General features: G+C 39.2%; 1 protein-coding gene across 1 annotated transcript; it reads right to left on the bottom strand.

The window, feature by feature from the left end:
* Window positions 1-1,248: 1,248 nt before the first annotated feature.
* Window positions 1,249-13,411, bottom strand: LOC134644481 (solute carrier family 22 member 4-like). Its single transcript, XM_063497564.1, has 12 exons — window positions 13,351-13,411; window positions 7,771-8,046; window positions 6,316-6,516; window positions 5,838-5,941; window positions 5,112-5,266; window positions 4,678-4,849; window positions 3,880-4,006; window positions 3,492-3,793; window positions 3,031-3,245; window positions 2,591-2,791; window positions 1,726-1,861; window positions 1,249-1,363 (listed from the first exon to the last, which is right to left on the bottom strand). Exons 2-12 carry the CDS (start codon window positions 8,005-8,007, stop codon window positions 1,249-1,251), a joined length of 1,965 nt encoding a protein of 654 aa, XP_063353634.1. The 5' UTR covers window positions 8,008-8,046; window positions 13,351-13,411.
* Window positions 13,412-14,100: the final 689 nt, after the last annotated feature.

The raw sequence follows: 14,100 nt of genomic DNA, 5'->3' as shown, positions 1-14,100 counted from the left end.
GAAAAACAAACAAACAAAACTATGGACCCACTGTAATAGTGGGAAAAGAGAAAGTTTAATTTAACTGTTTATCTGTGAATTATTACATTGGTGTAGTAGAAATTCTAGTCTGGCTCCCATCCTCTGTGGGAGGTTTCGTTTTGTATTTTATTATTATAATTATTATTATTATTATTATTTACTTCATTTTGATTTTTTTTAAAATTTCATTTGCAGAATGGATTTTCTTGTTTTAATTTTTATTGGTTGACAAGCTCTAGTTTTATTTTACCTTTCATTGGTTTCAGTGTTAGTTTTAGTCTTTGTAATTATTATTGTATGGACGCCATGTGTTTTTAGTTTTAATAACTGTAGCAACCTTGGTTTACATATATTACATATTCCATATAATGAAATGTGCTATTTAAAGAAAACTGTAATTTTCTTTGCTTATTTCAGGTCACCAAAAATTTTTTAAGTTCAGTGTGGAAGTGTGAAATTTTAGGTTTCAGTGAGTGTAGTTTCAAACCAGACAAAACTAGAAATTCAGAGTCAGTATGAAGCCACTTTTAACTTTCTCACTGATTTATTTAACCACACATAATCATACTAAGAAATACAAGATAGAGAGAAAGAGAAAGTACACACAACAAGTTACATTTTTTTCTTATTTCACACCAAACCAAATCAGAGGATTGTATTATTAATATTACTGTTCTTATCATCATCTCTATTACTATTATTGTTATTTCTATTATGTAACCAACAACAATCCAAAGCATCAGTAACCAATGCAAGCACTCCACCCTCACGTCTTATATGGTAACTCCTCAATCAAAGTCTTTTTATTTCATCAAAATGATATAAAAAAAAATTGTAAGTTTTAAACACAAATTTAAAATCGTATAATCCTAGCATGGCAACTGCTCACACGACTTAAATTCAAGTTGATTTCAAATTTAAAAATTTAATTTTTTTCTTTTTTTGTTTCACTTCCATATTCCTGCTCAGGCTGAATAAGTAAGTGTTTTTGTGGTGATCTCCGCTGCGGCCTCACAACAAGAAGGTTCCTGTTATTCCTGGTCTCATGACTGGGGCCTTTCTACATGATGAGGTAGACACTGTATAGTTTATCGGGGGAAAAAATGTATAAAAAAAAGTTTAGAGAATAAAAAGAACATATACATGGTTAAAAATGTGTCTAACAATCCCTAACACAAGGCTAGAAAAGCAAATTCAATTCATTTGTTCATTTCTGCATCAAAAGCTTTAAAAGGCAGTTGAGCATTTGATCTCAGACAAAGAAGTCTCGCTGACAGCTGGCTCCTGGACCTCAGCTGAATTCCCATCATCCTTTTGGCAACAGAGCCCTTTAAATTTGAACCTGGAAGCCAAATGAGGAGAGCTGCATCAGTTAGGCAATATTAAACAATAGATATTTGATATATATTTGCAATATTTGTTTTGTTTTTTCATTTCAGTTTTTTTTTTTCACATTGTACCCGCCATTATTTTTGATATTTCATAGTGAACTGTATATTTCTTATTCTGGTCTCATGACACAGACCTACCCACATAACACTTTAAGACCGCAGTACTGTAAACAATCAAACCAGATTTCCCTATTTATATATTTTTTTACAATCCATTCATAGGATATCTATTATATAGAGTGCAGACATGAACACACCTAAATATACAACCTGCAAAAACAGCATTACTAGCATAATCAATAGACAAGCTTACTTCTTAATGACTTGCATCTGATCGATGGTATCAGGAAGCGGTTTTCCAAATGACTCCGGAAGGAAAAGGGAGACAAGGACACCGATGACTGACAGGGAACCCACAGTCAACCACGGCAGAAACTCGTAGAACTCAGCTGCACACAAAACCAGAGCCAATTATTCAGATTCTTTCTCTGCTACAGACCTCTGTCATCACTGAGCTGCAGGTCAGTTTGTTAGATTTAGAGTTGAGAAGCTGAGCATTAAGGATGCTTTTGTCATTAAAGTGAACTAAAACTTCATCTCTACACACTGACACCTGTTGCATAAAAAAGGCATAAAGGTTCTGTGTATACTACAAAGTGCTCTATCGCAGAATAACTATCTTAGTATGATGTTTCCACAAAAGTAGGGATGCTTTGAAAACATGTAAATTAAAAACAGACCGCTATTACGATCATTTAAAGCCTACAGGGCACTGAATAGAGCACAAGGACATCGTAACAAAAACATATTGAAACAGAATTAGTTGTTCAATTTTCCATCTGCTGTTTTTTTGATGCACTGCACAACTTTCTCAATCATTTGTCACTCTTGCCTCAAAACAAAGTTTAGCGAAGTTTTGAAATTTCACTTAATTTCAACATTTTTGATATACTGTCTTGGATTATTTGATTAAAGAGAATTTTTTCATCATAACCCACTCCATAGCTTTATTCTTTTCTCAGACCCAAGACCAGTAGAAAATGTTGGAGAGTAAGCTTAGGACATATTTAATACAAGTATCCTCAGATGTAACAGTTGTCCCAACTTTAACGTTTTTCTTCTTTTTTTTTTCTTTTGTTGGGGGGGAAATGGGGTGATTGTGATGCCAAATATCTCACCCAGCTGCAATAGGTATGGGGTGATAGAGGACCCCACTCTGGAGAATAAGGCAGCAGACGACAACATCGTATTCCTGATGACTGTGGGAGACAGTTCTCCAGTGAGCAGGTGCAGGATCCCTTCAGAAGCCAGGACTCCAAATTTACCCAGCAGCACCAGGGTGAGGGTGATGTTGTGATACTCTGAAGGGAGGAGAAGGACTTTAAGCTTATGAGGAGTGAAACAAGTTATTTTCAAACATTTGGTGAGCAGGTTTACCTTCCCTCAAATAATCTTGTTTTGTCTATTTTGTCTATAAATCTCATTTAGGGCAGCACCTCTAACATAGTGGCTGTGTGTGTGAGGCCTTGTTGAAAAGGCTTATTGTGCTGATATTTTTCAACACAATCGACAGTTATATTTACAAAGAGAGCAAGAAAAGGACAGTGCTCTCACTTACTGTGCAAAGTGATCTGGATGAGAAAGAGTGCCAGCGCCCCCAGCAGGGACAAGACAATAAAGGACACGCGGCGAGGAAAATATTTTGCGCAAAACCAGCTGACCAAGTGTGTCGGGATATCCATTAATGACAGCAAGGCGTAGTTCAGAAAGGGGTTGCCATAGAGAGTAGTCATGTTGAATGATAATCCAAAGTAGCTCACATTCAAAGAAAACCTGCAAACAACAAGAGAACAAAAAATAAATAAATAAAATGAATCCTGTTAGGATCGCTGAGTCAATTATATCAATAGGCAGTTGTAAAACATGTCAGAGTCACTGGTGCCTGAAACCAGCATTCTGAGTTTTCTTTATATTTCTATTCTCTAGTTTTAGTTTCACGTGTACTTCTGTGTGTGGTTTTAGTCTGGTTTATATTCAGTTCGTTGAGTTCATGGATTCATGGGGAAGGCTTTGACTCACCAGAGGAACCACACTATGAGTGTGATACTTCGAGTGGTCGTGTTCCTCAGCAGACCCATGTAACCAGAAACCTCAGGTTGCTGAGATTGTTCAGGTTGTGCTGGTTGTTCAGGTTGCAGAGGTTGTTCAGGTTGCTGAGGTTGTTCAGATTGGTGAGGTTGTTCAGATTGCTGAGGTTGTTCAGGTTGCAGAGGTTGTTCAGGTTGCTGAGGTTGTTCAGATTGCTGAGATTGTTCAGGTTGTGCTGGTTGTTCAGGCTGTTCAGGTTGTTCGGGTTGCTGCGACTGTTCAGACTGTTGAGACTGCTCAATGTGCCACATAGAAAATTAATTACATTAGCCAATGTAGGTGGTACACGTTGGACAAGGATAAGGTCAGAGGCTCTTACTTTTGCTGAGCGAAAGAGGTCAGATGGAAATTCCACTCTGTTCTCCAGAGCAGCAAACCTTAGCAGGAGTTCTGCTTCTTTAAAACAGCCTTTGGACACCAGCCAGCGAGGAGATTCTGGAACCAGCCTGGTGGACAGACAGACACAGATGTGTAGTTCATTAGTCAAGTCAACACAGGTGGAAACTGAAGAAAAATACAAGAGCCTCCTGCTCCATCTATCTGTGTTTGAGAGAGTATTATTTATTCATCAAGCTGATGCTGGAAAAGTTAGAAATTATCTGGATGCCACGATCGTCTTCTTTTGGCTGTCCCTGTACAGGTAGCCACAGTGGATCATCTGAGCGCCATAATGATAACTGTAAAAATCTGTGAAAAATGTACTTTGCCAGAATGCTTGACTGTGATTGAAAGAATGAGATTGCAGATACAACCTTTGGACTTTGATCATCAAATCAAAACAGATTTAGCAGAAATGAGCCTTTAACAACATTCAGCTGGGAGGAGATCTATGGGGAGAACGGGAACTGGAATAAAAAATTATAAATCCCTTTCTTTTGTCTCAAGATCCCCCAAATGGAAGGAAAAGGGCATCTGAGGAAGTGGAACAAAGTGATGGATGGATGGATGCATGGATGGATGGATGGAGGCGCAAATTTAGTTTACATTAGCTTAACACATTCCACAGTTCAACAAATTCCTCAACAACCTTTTATATGCTGAACAAAAAAAATCAGCTGAAAAAATCAGCAAATGCTCAAGAAACAAAATTCCTAGTAGTGTACTGAGGTCAATTTACCACCAAAGGGGGAAACAGGCCAGACCAGGCAAAGCCATTAACACTGATAGATGTCTCCAGTTCCTGACTACGTAGGCGGTGCCAGGGAATGCCATCATACCAGCCGCATAGAAAAACCTCAAAGCAAGGCTGCTGAAGAGAACTCTTGGAACACCAACTAGGAGCTCAGAACCTGTGACCAAAAGGCAAAGTTTAAAAGAAATCAGGAAGTTGTACTTAATGTTATATTACAACTAATGTCCAATAAAAGATTTTTTTTCTGTTATCTGTTTACTGCACATAAATCAGAAAGGTCAGTCAAAGGTTGTGACTAGTTGACAATACAAGACAGGTGGTTTCCTTTTTGTTTCGTTTTGGGTGTTGGCTAAAGTCTTATTACATTAAAAACAGCAGCAGTAGAGCAGACTATCCTGGAAATAAAGAAATACACTTACCAAGTACAAGAAGAATTATGTAGATGCTGAGCTGACCCATGCCCACCATGAAGAAAAGCACATTGAAGACGGCCCAGGACTGAGCAAAACTCAAAGCGATGCTGAAGACACTTAGTATGAAAATGGAACTGAACAGAACAAGTTTCCTGCCAAACCTACAGTAAAAATACAGCAAGAGAGCAATCAGCCACAACCTGAGCATTTACAGTTTTCTATTTAGATAAATGGTAAATGGTAAATGGCCTGTATTTGTATAGCGCTTTACTAGTCCCTAAGGACCCCAAAGCGCTTTACACATCCAGTCATCCACCCATTCACACACACATTCGCAAACTGGTGATGGCAAGCTACATTGTAGCCACAGCCACCCTGGGGCACACTGACAGAGGCGAGGCTGCCGAACACTGGCGCCACCGGGCCCTCTGACCATGTTAATGTTTAAAAAAATAGGCCCATTAGCCTCAACAGGGCATTAGCAGCTAGCATGACAGGTAACCAAGAGCAAAAGAGTCATGTGCTCAGTGCACATACATTAGGATTTATCAACAACAAAATGGAGTTCATTTAGCTCAAACTTAAATGTAACTGATATTTGGGAAGATAGATCCTTTATTTTATTTAGTCGTGCTTGATTTAGCTCACAGCTAACTAGCAGACATATTTTAGTGAAAAACATTGCAGGTTTGCTAACTTTAGAGACTGGTTAAGCTGAAACTGTGAATTTACCGGTCAGAGATCTGTCCAGAGAGGAAACAGCCACAAAGTGATCCCAGGAAGTAGATGAAAGAGGACATTGGCTGTTTCCACTTGTTGCCGCACACCAGGTTAAACTAGAAGACAGGGTACACATACGGGTGGTCTAAAGCAGGCATAAAAACATACAAGGAAATACCTGGGCACTAATCTCTGTCTTCAAGCAGTCCCTGTGCAGACTCTTAGCTTCATTAGCCTCCATGTTGCTTTGTTTTGATAGGTGTGTAACATGAGTTTGACTCTGTCCACATTTTACTCCTCAGGCTGTTTGATTTCTTATTCCTGTCACTGTTTGTATGACCACAAGTGGCATAAGGCTAAGATAAACTTTAGAGGATATCCTTAAGCAATAGCTTCCCATAAATTACTGTGTGGTGGAGGGATTCAATGTTGCCTTTACTGACTCATCATCTGTATTGCCAAATTGCAGTCATCAAGACAGTAACAGTACCTCAGTGACTACAGTCGACTCGTAGTGCTCTGTGCCGTAGATCCATCCATCTTTGCACTCCTCCTGCTTCAGGTTGGACAGCATGACCCCTGTACTTGCTCCGAATTCAGAATCGTTGTGGATCTGGGCAAGGTTGGGTTTTATTCCGAGTGCAGACAAGTTCTGCATCATGTGCATCTCATAGCGGCTACAACTGCTTCTCTCCAGATTTGGACCCTGTACAGCAGCAGAGATATTATAAGAGACAGACAAGACAGTGAAAAAGTCCTGAATAGAAATTTATGCGAGAATTCTATAACGTCGAAATCAACAGTAGAAGCATGACTGCCAGAGGAAAAAAGCCTTTAAAATCTTATTTGTGAGCTGTATAATCAGTAAGCTTTTAGCAGATGTGGGTGGATATTCTGTACAGACCATTTCCATGACAGTTGATTTAACATCCGCTTTTTAAATCTACAAAGAGCAGTAAAACTCATAGGAGCACACTTCAGGTAACCGGAGCTTGTCCACAAAGAAAATCGACTGGAGTTGGCGATACAAACTATTATGTGACTTATTCCTATGTGAATCCTCCCCCAAATCAAACCCACCACCCACTGTACACTCCACTGCACCCGCTACACTGGAACTTCACAAGACGTTAATGACAAATAACTGATGTGAACCTCTGCGGCGCAAGAATGCTTTAGGGGAAGGTGACTTGCTGCAGATTTAGGTGAGCTGAGCGTTTCAGTGTAAGGTTCTCTCACACTTGCTTTACAAAAATATAATTCAACTACAGCTGCAAACACCCGAGGAACAGCCGAGCAGAATAAAGAAGTCGTTTAACCCTTGATTATACTCTGCGGCGCACACGCACAGCTAGAGTCACCAAGGCCAAGCACGTCTGCATGGATCCTTACACCAACTTGCATCACTCAAACCCAATTGGATCCTAGCGGACTCATGGGAGTGGAAAGTCTAATCAAGGTTTAAATACAACCATCACCACCGAGAATATTTAGCAAAGACAGTTAAAAGACGTTAAGAAGAAAATATTTTTTTATATTAGTGAAAAGAAGGCACTGTAGCTGACAGTGTTTGGAACCACCTCCCTGTGGAAAAATCAAGCTTAGTCCTTCATTATGTTTGCCAGCTAGCTGCTGAGTGGATCTTGCAAATGTTTGGTCCTGCACTGGATGCATTTTTCTTTTAGAGGTGTTTTACTTGAAACAGGCGTCTGCTGGAACAGAGAGGCAAGCTTTTATTGAATCTACTGCTAAAGTGACCAAAGTGTATCACTGCTTTCTCATGTGTGTAATGGAAAGGCAGAAGAAATGACAGAAACTTAAGGTTGAGGAGTTAGTTAACAAAATAATGTTAAATAACAGAAAAATAAAATAAAATAATACTTACTGAATCTGAGTTTTCTTAGCCGCTGTCCTTCACTCAAACAATCATTCAAAATCATTTAGCCTGATCAGGCCTGCCTCTGGTTCTCACCTGTATTGGGATACTGGCCTGGATCCAGTCCTGACTCAGGTTGCTGTGTGCTGGGATGTAGCACTGGTGTGGGGGAATGGCCAGCAGAAAGATGACAGACAGGATGTTGTACCCAGCAGGAAAGCTGAGAATACAGAGGAAGAAGATGACCTTCACCTGGTACCAGCCCCAGATCCCCAGGAACGCAATGGACCCCTCGTAGTCCCTCATTTTGGTATTCTATTGTATTCTTCTTCTTTTCAGCTGTCACTGAAAAAAATGACAAAGTCAGCTACGAGCGGATGAAAAATCTATCTCTCTCTCTTCAAACTGCAAAATCGTATCAAAAAGTAGAATACGGGTCGTGCCAGTCGCAGCTTCTCTCTCAACAAGTGCTCGGCAGCTTCAGATCTTTTATCCCAGACAAGACAGAAGAACTTCACCTCTCATCCAACTAATTCTAAAACCCTTGGTGCATATTAACTCCTCCATACCATAATGTGCTTTCTCACGTGGCAAGGTGTTTCACCACATGTGTGAACGAGAGGGGAAGGGGGCAGGACACAAAAGGACAAACTACTCACTGCCCCTGAGCTCCAGGACATTTATATTCAGAAAAAAAGGGGAAAAAGGTACTAAGTTAAAGTGTCAGGTTTTGAGTAGGTTGCTTTTAAGATTAAGACAGCCACATGGGTAACACAGCCTTGTCACATAGTACACAAATGGAGGACAGACAAAAGGAATTTGCACAGTGTTTCATTCATTCGTGGTTAGTTCATGCACAAAATGTGTTCACGGTTGGGAGTTGTGGAGTTCACGGAGAGTCACCATACGGACTGATACTGTATATGAAGTAAAGAAACGTCTAAAGATCTCAAGATCCAGTCTATATGTCAGTCTTTTGTAAAACAATGTGTTGCTACTCTTCACAGGAGTTTGTGACCTGCAAAGGTTGTGAGAAGAATCGCTCCAGCTTGCTCAAATCTTGGTTCAAACGTCCACTACAAGACAAAAAAACATGAACTAAAGGGCAAAAGCACCCAAAAGAAACCAGTGGGGGATGTTTTGTTACCTCAGGACTAGGGATGGGTACCGGTGTCCGGTGCCATCTGACATAAACGGTAGTAACCAGACCGAAAAGCAGCGCACATTTCGGTGCTTTATTTCGGTGCTTTTTTTTTCCTGAGCCAATTCTAGCCAATCATTTTACGTTTCCGAGGATAGTAGGCGGGGCCAGGTACGTACGTTCTTTTAGAGCAGCGCTACAGATTAAAAATGCCTAAGGCGAAGCGGTCAAAAGTCTGGCTGTACTTCACAGCAAAAAATGCAAACTCAGCAGCCTGCAACAAGTGCTTTAAGGTGATACTGTGATACTGTCAAAGGAGGTAACACCTCAAATCTGATGAAACACCTGGCGACGCATAGCGTTTTTTTTTTAAAGCTGAGAAATGCGCCGTGTTTGATAGCTTGCTGTGAGACCTCACACTGTGCACATCTACTGCGGGTGTAGTGCCTGTTATCGGACCCGGAGTTAGCAACATCCCCCAAGAACCCGAAGAGTAGAGTCCTGGCCCCTAGCCCTGCCAGTGTAGCAGAAATGATGAGGATGATGATGGCAGCAGCAGCCGTTCTTCTCTGCGTGAGTGACTTAATGTTGTTCGTGTGTAATTTACGTTGAGTAGGTAGGCTAACCACGTTATTACATTAATGCATGTAAGGTGAACTAGCAAACACCGTCGTAGTTACATGCGGCTGTCTTCTTGTTTGATGGCAGATACTCCCTTCACCCTGGCCAAAAAGGCTAAAATGACCAAAGAAAAAGTGGAAAACAGTTAAACATGAGAGGTTTTTGGACAAAGTTTGTGTTTTTTCCATTGATTAAGCACTCCTTCCAGCCAAGAGTGATACCATATATGCCCTATAGCTGAAGAAAAGGCTAACATTGTTATCTTTTTTTTTTTTTTTTTTTTTTTTTTTTTTTTACAAAAAAACAGCTAAACATGAGAGGTTTTTGGACAAAGTTTGTGTTTTTTTCATTGATTAAGCACTGCTTCCAGCCAAGAGTGATACCATATATGCCCTATAGCTGCAGAAAAGGCTAACATTGTTATCTTTTTTTACAAAAAAACAGCTAAACATGAGAGGTTTTTGGACCAATTTTGTGTTCTCCATTCTTTAAGCACCGGTTTGAGCACCGTTTAAGCACCGGCACCGTTTCAAAAGTACCGGTTTGGCACCGGTATCGGATAAAACCTAAACGATACCCATCCCTACTCAGGACACTGGATGCCTTGTAGTCATAATGGTAATAATTTTACTGGAAGGTGTAAGGACATCACCTGAAGGTTAGAAGTCTGTGGGTGATTCAACAAGACAAATGAAGCAAAGCACACAACTTAATCAACAGTTGGTAAATGAAAAAAGGGCATTTTTATAGAGTCTCAAACTTGAAAAACATCTCCTGATATTCCTTCCATCAGAGTCTGAAAAAGTAGTGCCCCACAGCCCACGATCACAATCACTTATCACTTTCACTGCAGTAAAAGCAAGAACTATAGCACCAGAAAACTCTTGTTGGTTTAATTTCATCCAAAACAAACAAATTCAGTTTCTCTTCACTCCTTATTCCATTCACCCCACCTGAAGTGAGAACTGCTGCCATGAATCAAATGAGATGCTGCGGCTGACCTAATAAGAGCTGACTGGACAGACTGTTTTTCAGTTATTTGGAAGAAAAACTCGATAAACACTTTTTAAAATACCTTCCTGAATAGTCTTCCAGCTTTAGCTGAAGGGCTAAAACATCGGGTCTTTTCCAGTGTCAGAAGATTAATAGAGTAATAGAATAAGAATAAAAGTAAATCTCATTAATAGTTATTATTACTATACGGGTTATTTTAAGAGGCCATTTCAGTTCTTTGTCTGATTTTCTTTGTTCATTGGCTCAGATTCAAAGCTTTTCTCTTTCTTTAACTGCCTTTGACCTTCTGTAGTGGCACCAAGGACAAAAATCAACAGCACGATCTACACCTTGACACTGGTGTTTGGAAGTCGTCTGCAGATTTTGAATTACTAGGAGAGGGAGGAGGATGAGAGTGAGCGATTTGTCATCAGAGGTTATACAATGTTAAACAAAGAAGTTAGCCAAGTTGTGCAACATGTGTTGAATATAACACTGGGTTACTGGAATAATTATTCTGTTTACTATGAACAGCAAAGCTTTAAAGCAAAGCTTTAAAGCAAAGCTTTAAAGGCTGCCCTCATCGGTCTTTCAATGAATATTTTTAAGATTATACAAAATTTGAGCTCATACGATAATCTGTGAAAGAGAGAATAAGAGTCTTACAATCCTATCTTCCACAACATAAACTATTGATGTTACGCTACAATCAACTGTCACAGTCAAAATTACTAGAATCTCATCCAATCTATGTCACATATGGCTGAGTGACATCATGAATCCATTCTAAACATCATTCTTCAGTTCGTGTGTTACTAACCTGATTAAATAGAGCGCAGAATAACTAGGCTCGATTTCTGTCGCATCCAAATCTGTTAGTTGAGAATTTTTAAAACTGTTTTAATGTATTTGATCTGTTACAATAGTCAGTTATCTTCTTCTTCTTCTTATGTTCCCGCTACAGCCTGGTGATGTGAACAGGTAGATGCTGTTGTTTCAAGCATCCATGCATGCACGGTTATTCAGTGTGGCTACACAGATGTTAAACAGTTACTGTTTCTGGTGAAAATTAAAATGCAAATTGGTTGATGGCCCAACTGAGACAAGGACTATGAAGCTTAGACCAGCGGTCCCCAACCTTTTTTGCTCCATGGACCGGTTTATGGTCGACAATATTTTCACAGACCTGCGTTTAATGTGTCGTGGATAAATACAACAAAATAAAACCAGTACCGGTACACAAAAAAAGAATTATTAATAACACATGGGAAAAGACCCAGGGAAACCAAGTTAATGGTTAATAAAAACGATTAAAAAAATAACAATAAAAACCAATAAAAACCCTGAAAACCATAAATTTCACACCCGAACCTCAACTCTCGCGGCCCAGTACCAAATGACTCACAGACTGGTACCGGTCCGTGGGTTGGGGACCGCTGGCTTAGACCAAAGGTCTATCAGTGCATAAGATTATGCAGGCAATCCTCTGCCTTTTAATACAATGAGTTTGTGAGTAGCCAGTGGAAAGTCTTTATAGACTTTGGGAGAGGCTTTATATTGCAGATGTCTTATAGTTTGTGATATGTTTTAACCCACCATGAAACCAAAAACAAGGGATTTTTAAGACTGAATTACCCTTTTTTCCACATGCAGACCTCAAAACATTTGGGTCTGGCAGGCAGTCAGACCAATGTCACAGTGATTCAAAGTATTAAAACTGCTATAAATGACTTGTTACTTTCTTTTTGTAGTTAGTCTCAAGTTTAAAAATTTCTTTATAAAGAGACCCGACAAGAGTGGAGCAAGAGTGCAGCACAAATTGCAACAAATATAACAGATCTATAAAGATATTTCCAGTGGCCCAAGACGACTGACAGATTATAATGCAGCAAACAGAGTAATAATGCAGAGGCTATAGGATGCTTGCAAAAACAGGGCTTTTTGTAATGTTATCTATTACTACAACTTATTTAGCAATATAAGCCAAAACTACTGCACATAAAAACACACATAAAAATATTATTTTTTTGGCATGATGCTAGGATGCACATGCCAGTGAGAATTTCTTATGTCAAGTACTTCTGAAATCATGATGAATAATACAATACCCAAATTTAATCTGTCTTTACTGCAGTTACAATTACACTCCCCTAGAAGCTACATATCATTAGGAGTGAGTGCACTGCTTGAGTAAAAGAGACAAATAACACAGGCCATCCCACACAGCTATCATCAGGTAGCCTTATCTGATATTTGATTACCGGTGTTGTGATATTTTTATGTTTCTTTTATGTCTGATACCTTTACTAATATTTGTAAATAGACTGTAGTGATCAGGACTTATAAATGGGTTATTTATAAAATAAAGAAATGGCCCGTTTTGCAAGTTATGAATCTGGGCTATCGTATATAGTTCTTTTCACTTAAAAGTGTGTTTACATTATTGTGATGTTATATTTGTTACAATTTCCGTTGCCCTCTCTTGGCCAGATCTCTCTTGCAAAATACATTTTTGATGTCACTAACACTTTTTAAAAAGAACAAAAAAACAACAGTAACTTTGCAAAAACTGACTGCAGATTCTACTTTGTGACAGGAATATTCTTTCTGGCTCAAAATGACCTGATTTTATTCGTGAGAGACATGTTTCAGATATTTTTTGACAGATTACAGGCCAACAAGTCATTTATAACACTTTAAATTCTAGCAATCATTTTTTGGCAAGTACCAGAAATCGCTTTTTGACATAAGATCAGTTTTTGGCACAATAACTGTCCATAAACATTACCATTAAAACTACAATAACAAAATCCAAGAACAACCAAACAGAAGCAACAACAACAGGAAAGTAGCTGACAATATTAATAAAAGGATAATAACAGACACAGGCTTACTTTATTTGAAGATTAAGTCCATGCAGGTATCCTCCTTGATAAAGATGTTGATGGCGTTCAGTTATATCCCTCTCTCATTCTTGCTGATATCCCAGATAGAAATAAAAGCTCTTTTCTTGAACCCTCTAGCTGGGGCAAGTGCAGGGCTTCTTTTCCTGATGCTCCCATAGGTCAGTCGCTGGTCTCCCTTCACTTGAAAGCTGACGGCTTTGTTCAAAAGGAAGCCGTGAAAATTAATGCGTGTCCATCTGCCTGCTTCAGACATAGCTGCTTTATCGTCATGTAAAGTCTCCACAGAGGAGCACAGCAGTAAAATACAGGCAGGCAGACTGCAGGACCTAGCTATAGGCTAACCTCTGATGACGATATTTACGTCACTGCCTATGCTAGCACTGCCAGACAGGCTATAGCACTGTTCACATATATAAGTACCTAAAAACTGCATAAACACACATCCCTGATATTTAATAGGGCAGGGCTGATATCTGTTCAGAGATGACATTTGTCTACAGCAGCAGTCAGTATTTTGAAGTCTTAACAAGCATTTTTTTTTTTAAATAATAATAATAGCTGCACTTAAGAATTTGATTTCAAGTTACCAAAAAACACACCGATTAGCAAAGTGGAGGCAAACACTGCAGAGAGGTCTGTTGAGCAAGTTAGCTCTCAGCATCTCTATTTTATGTAGTCGTGCATTAAAACTCATGAACTATGACTGAAATATTTTCACATTTATCAATTAAATAATTT

The sequence above is a fragment of the Pelmatolapia mariae genome, linkage group LG16_19, assembly GCF_036321145.2.
Source record: "Pelmatolapia mariae isolate MD_Pm_ZW linkage group LG16_19, Pm_UMD_F_2, whole genome shotgun sequence".
NCBI classification, from domain to species: domain Eukaryota; kingdom Metazoa; phylum Chordata; class Actinopteri; order Cichliformes; family Cichlidae; genus Pelmatolapia; species Pelmatolapia mariae.
This window is presented reverse-complemented; position numbering and strand designations above follow the sequence as displayed.

Excerpts from the sequence above, each read along its gene's own strand:
- LOC134644481 (XM_063497564.1), bottom strand. The coding sequence starts at position 8,007 with ATGAGGGACTACGAGGGGTCCATTGCGTTCCTGGGGATCTGGGGCTGG. Across the intron at positions 6,517-7,770 it reads CCAGAGGCAGGCCTGATCAG|AGAAGCAGTTGTAGCCGCTA; the intron begins GCTAAATGATTT and ends CCAAATCTGGAG. Across the intron at positions 5,942-6,315 it reads AGTCGACTGTAGTCACTGAG|TTTAACCTGGTGTGCGGCAA; the intron begins GTACTGTTACTG and ends CCTGTCTTCTAG.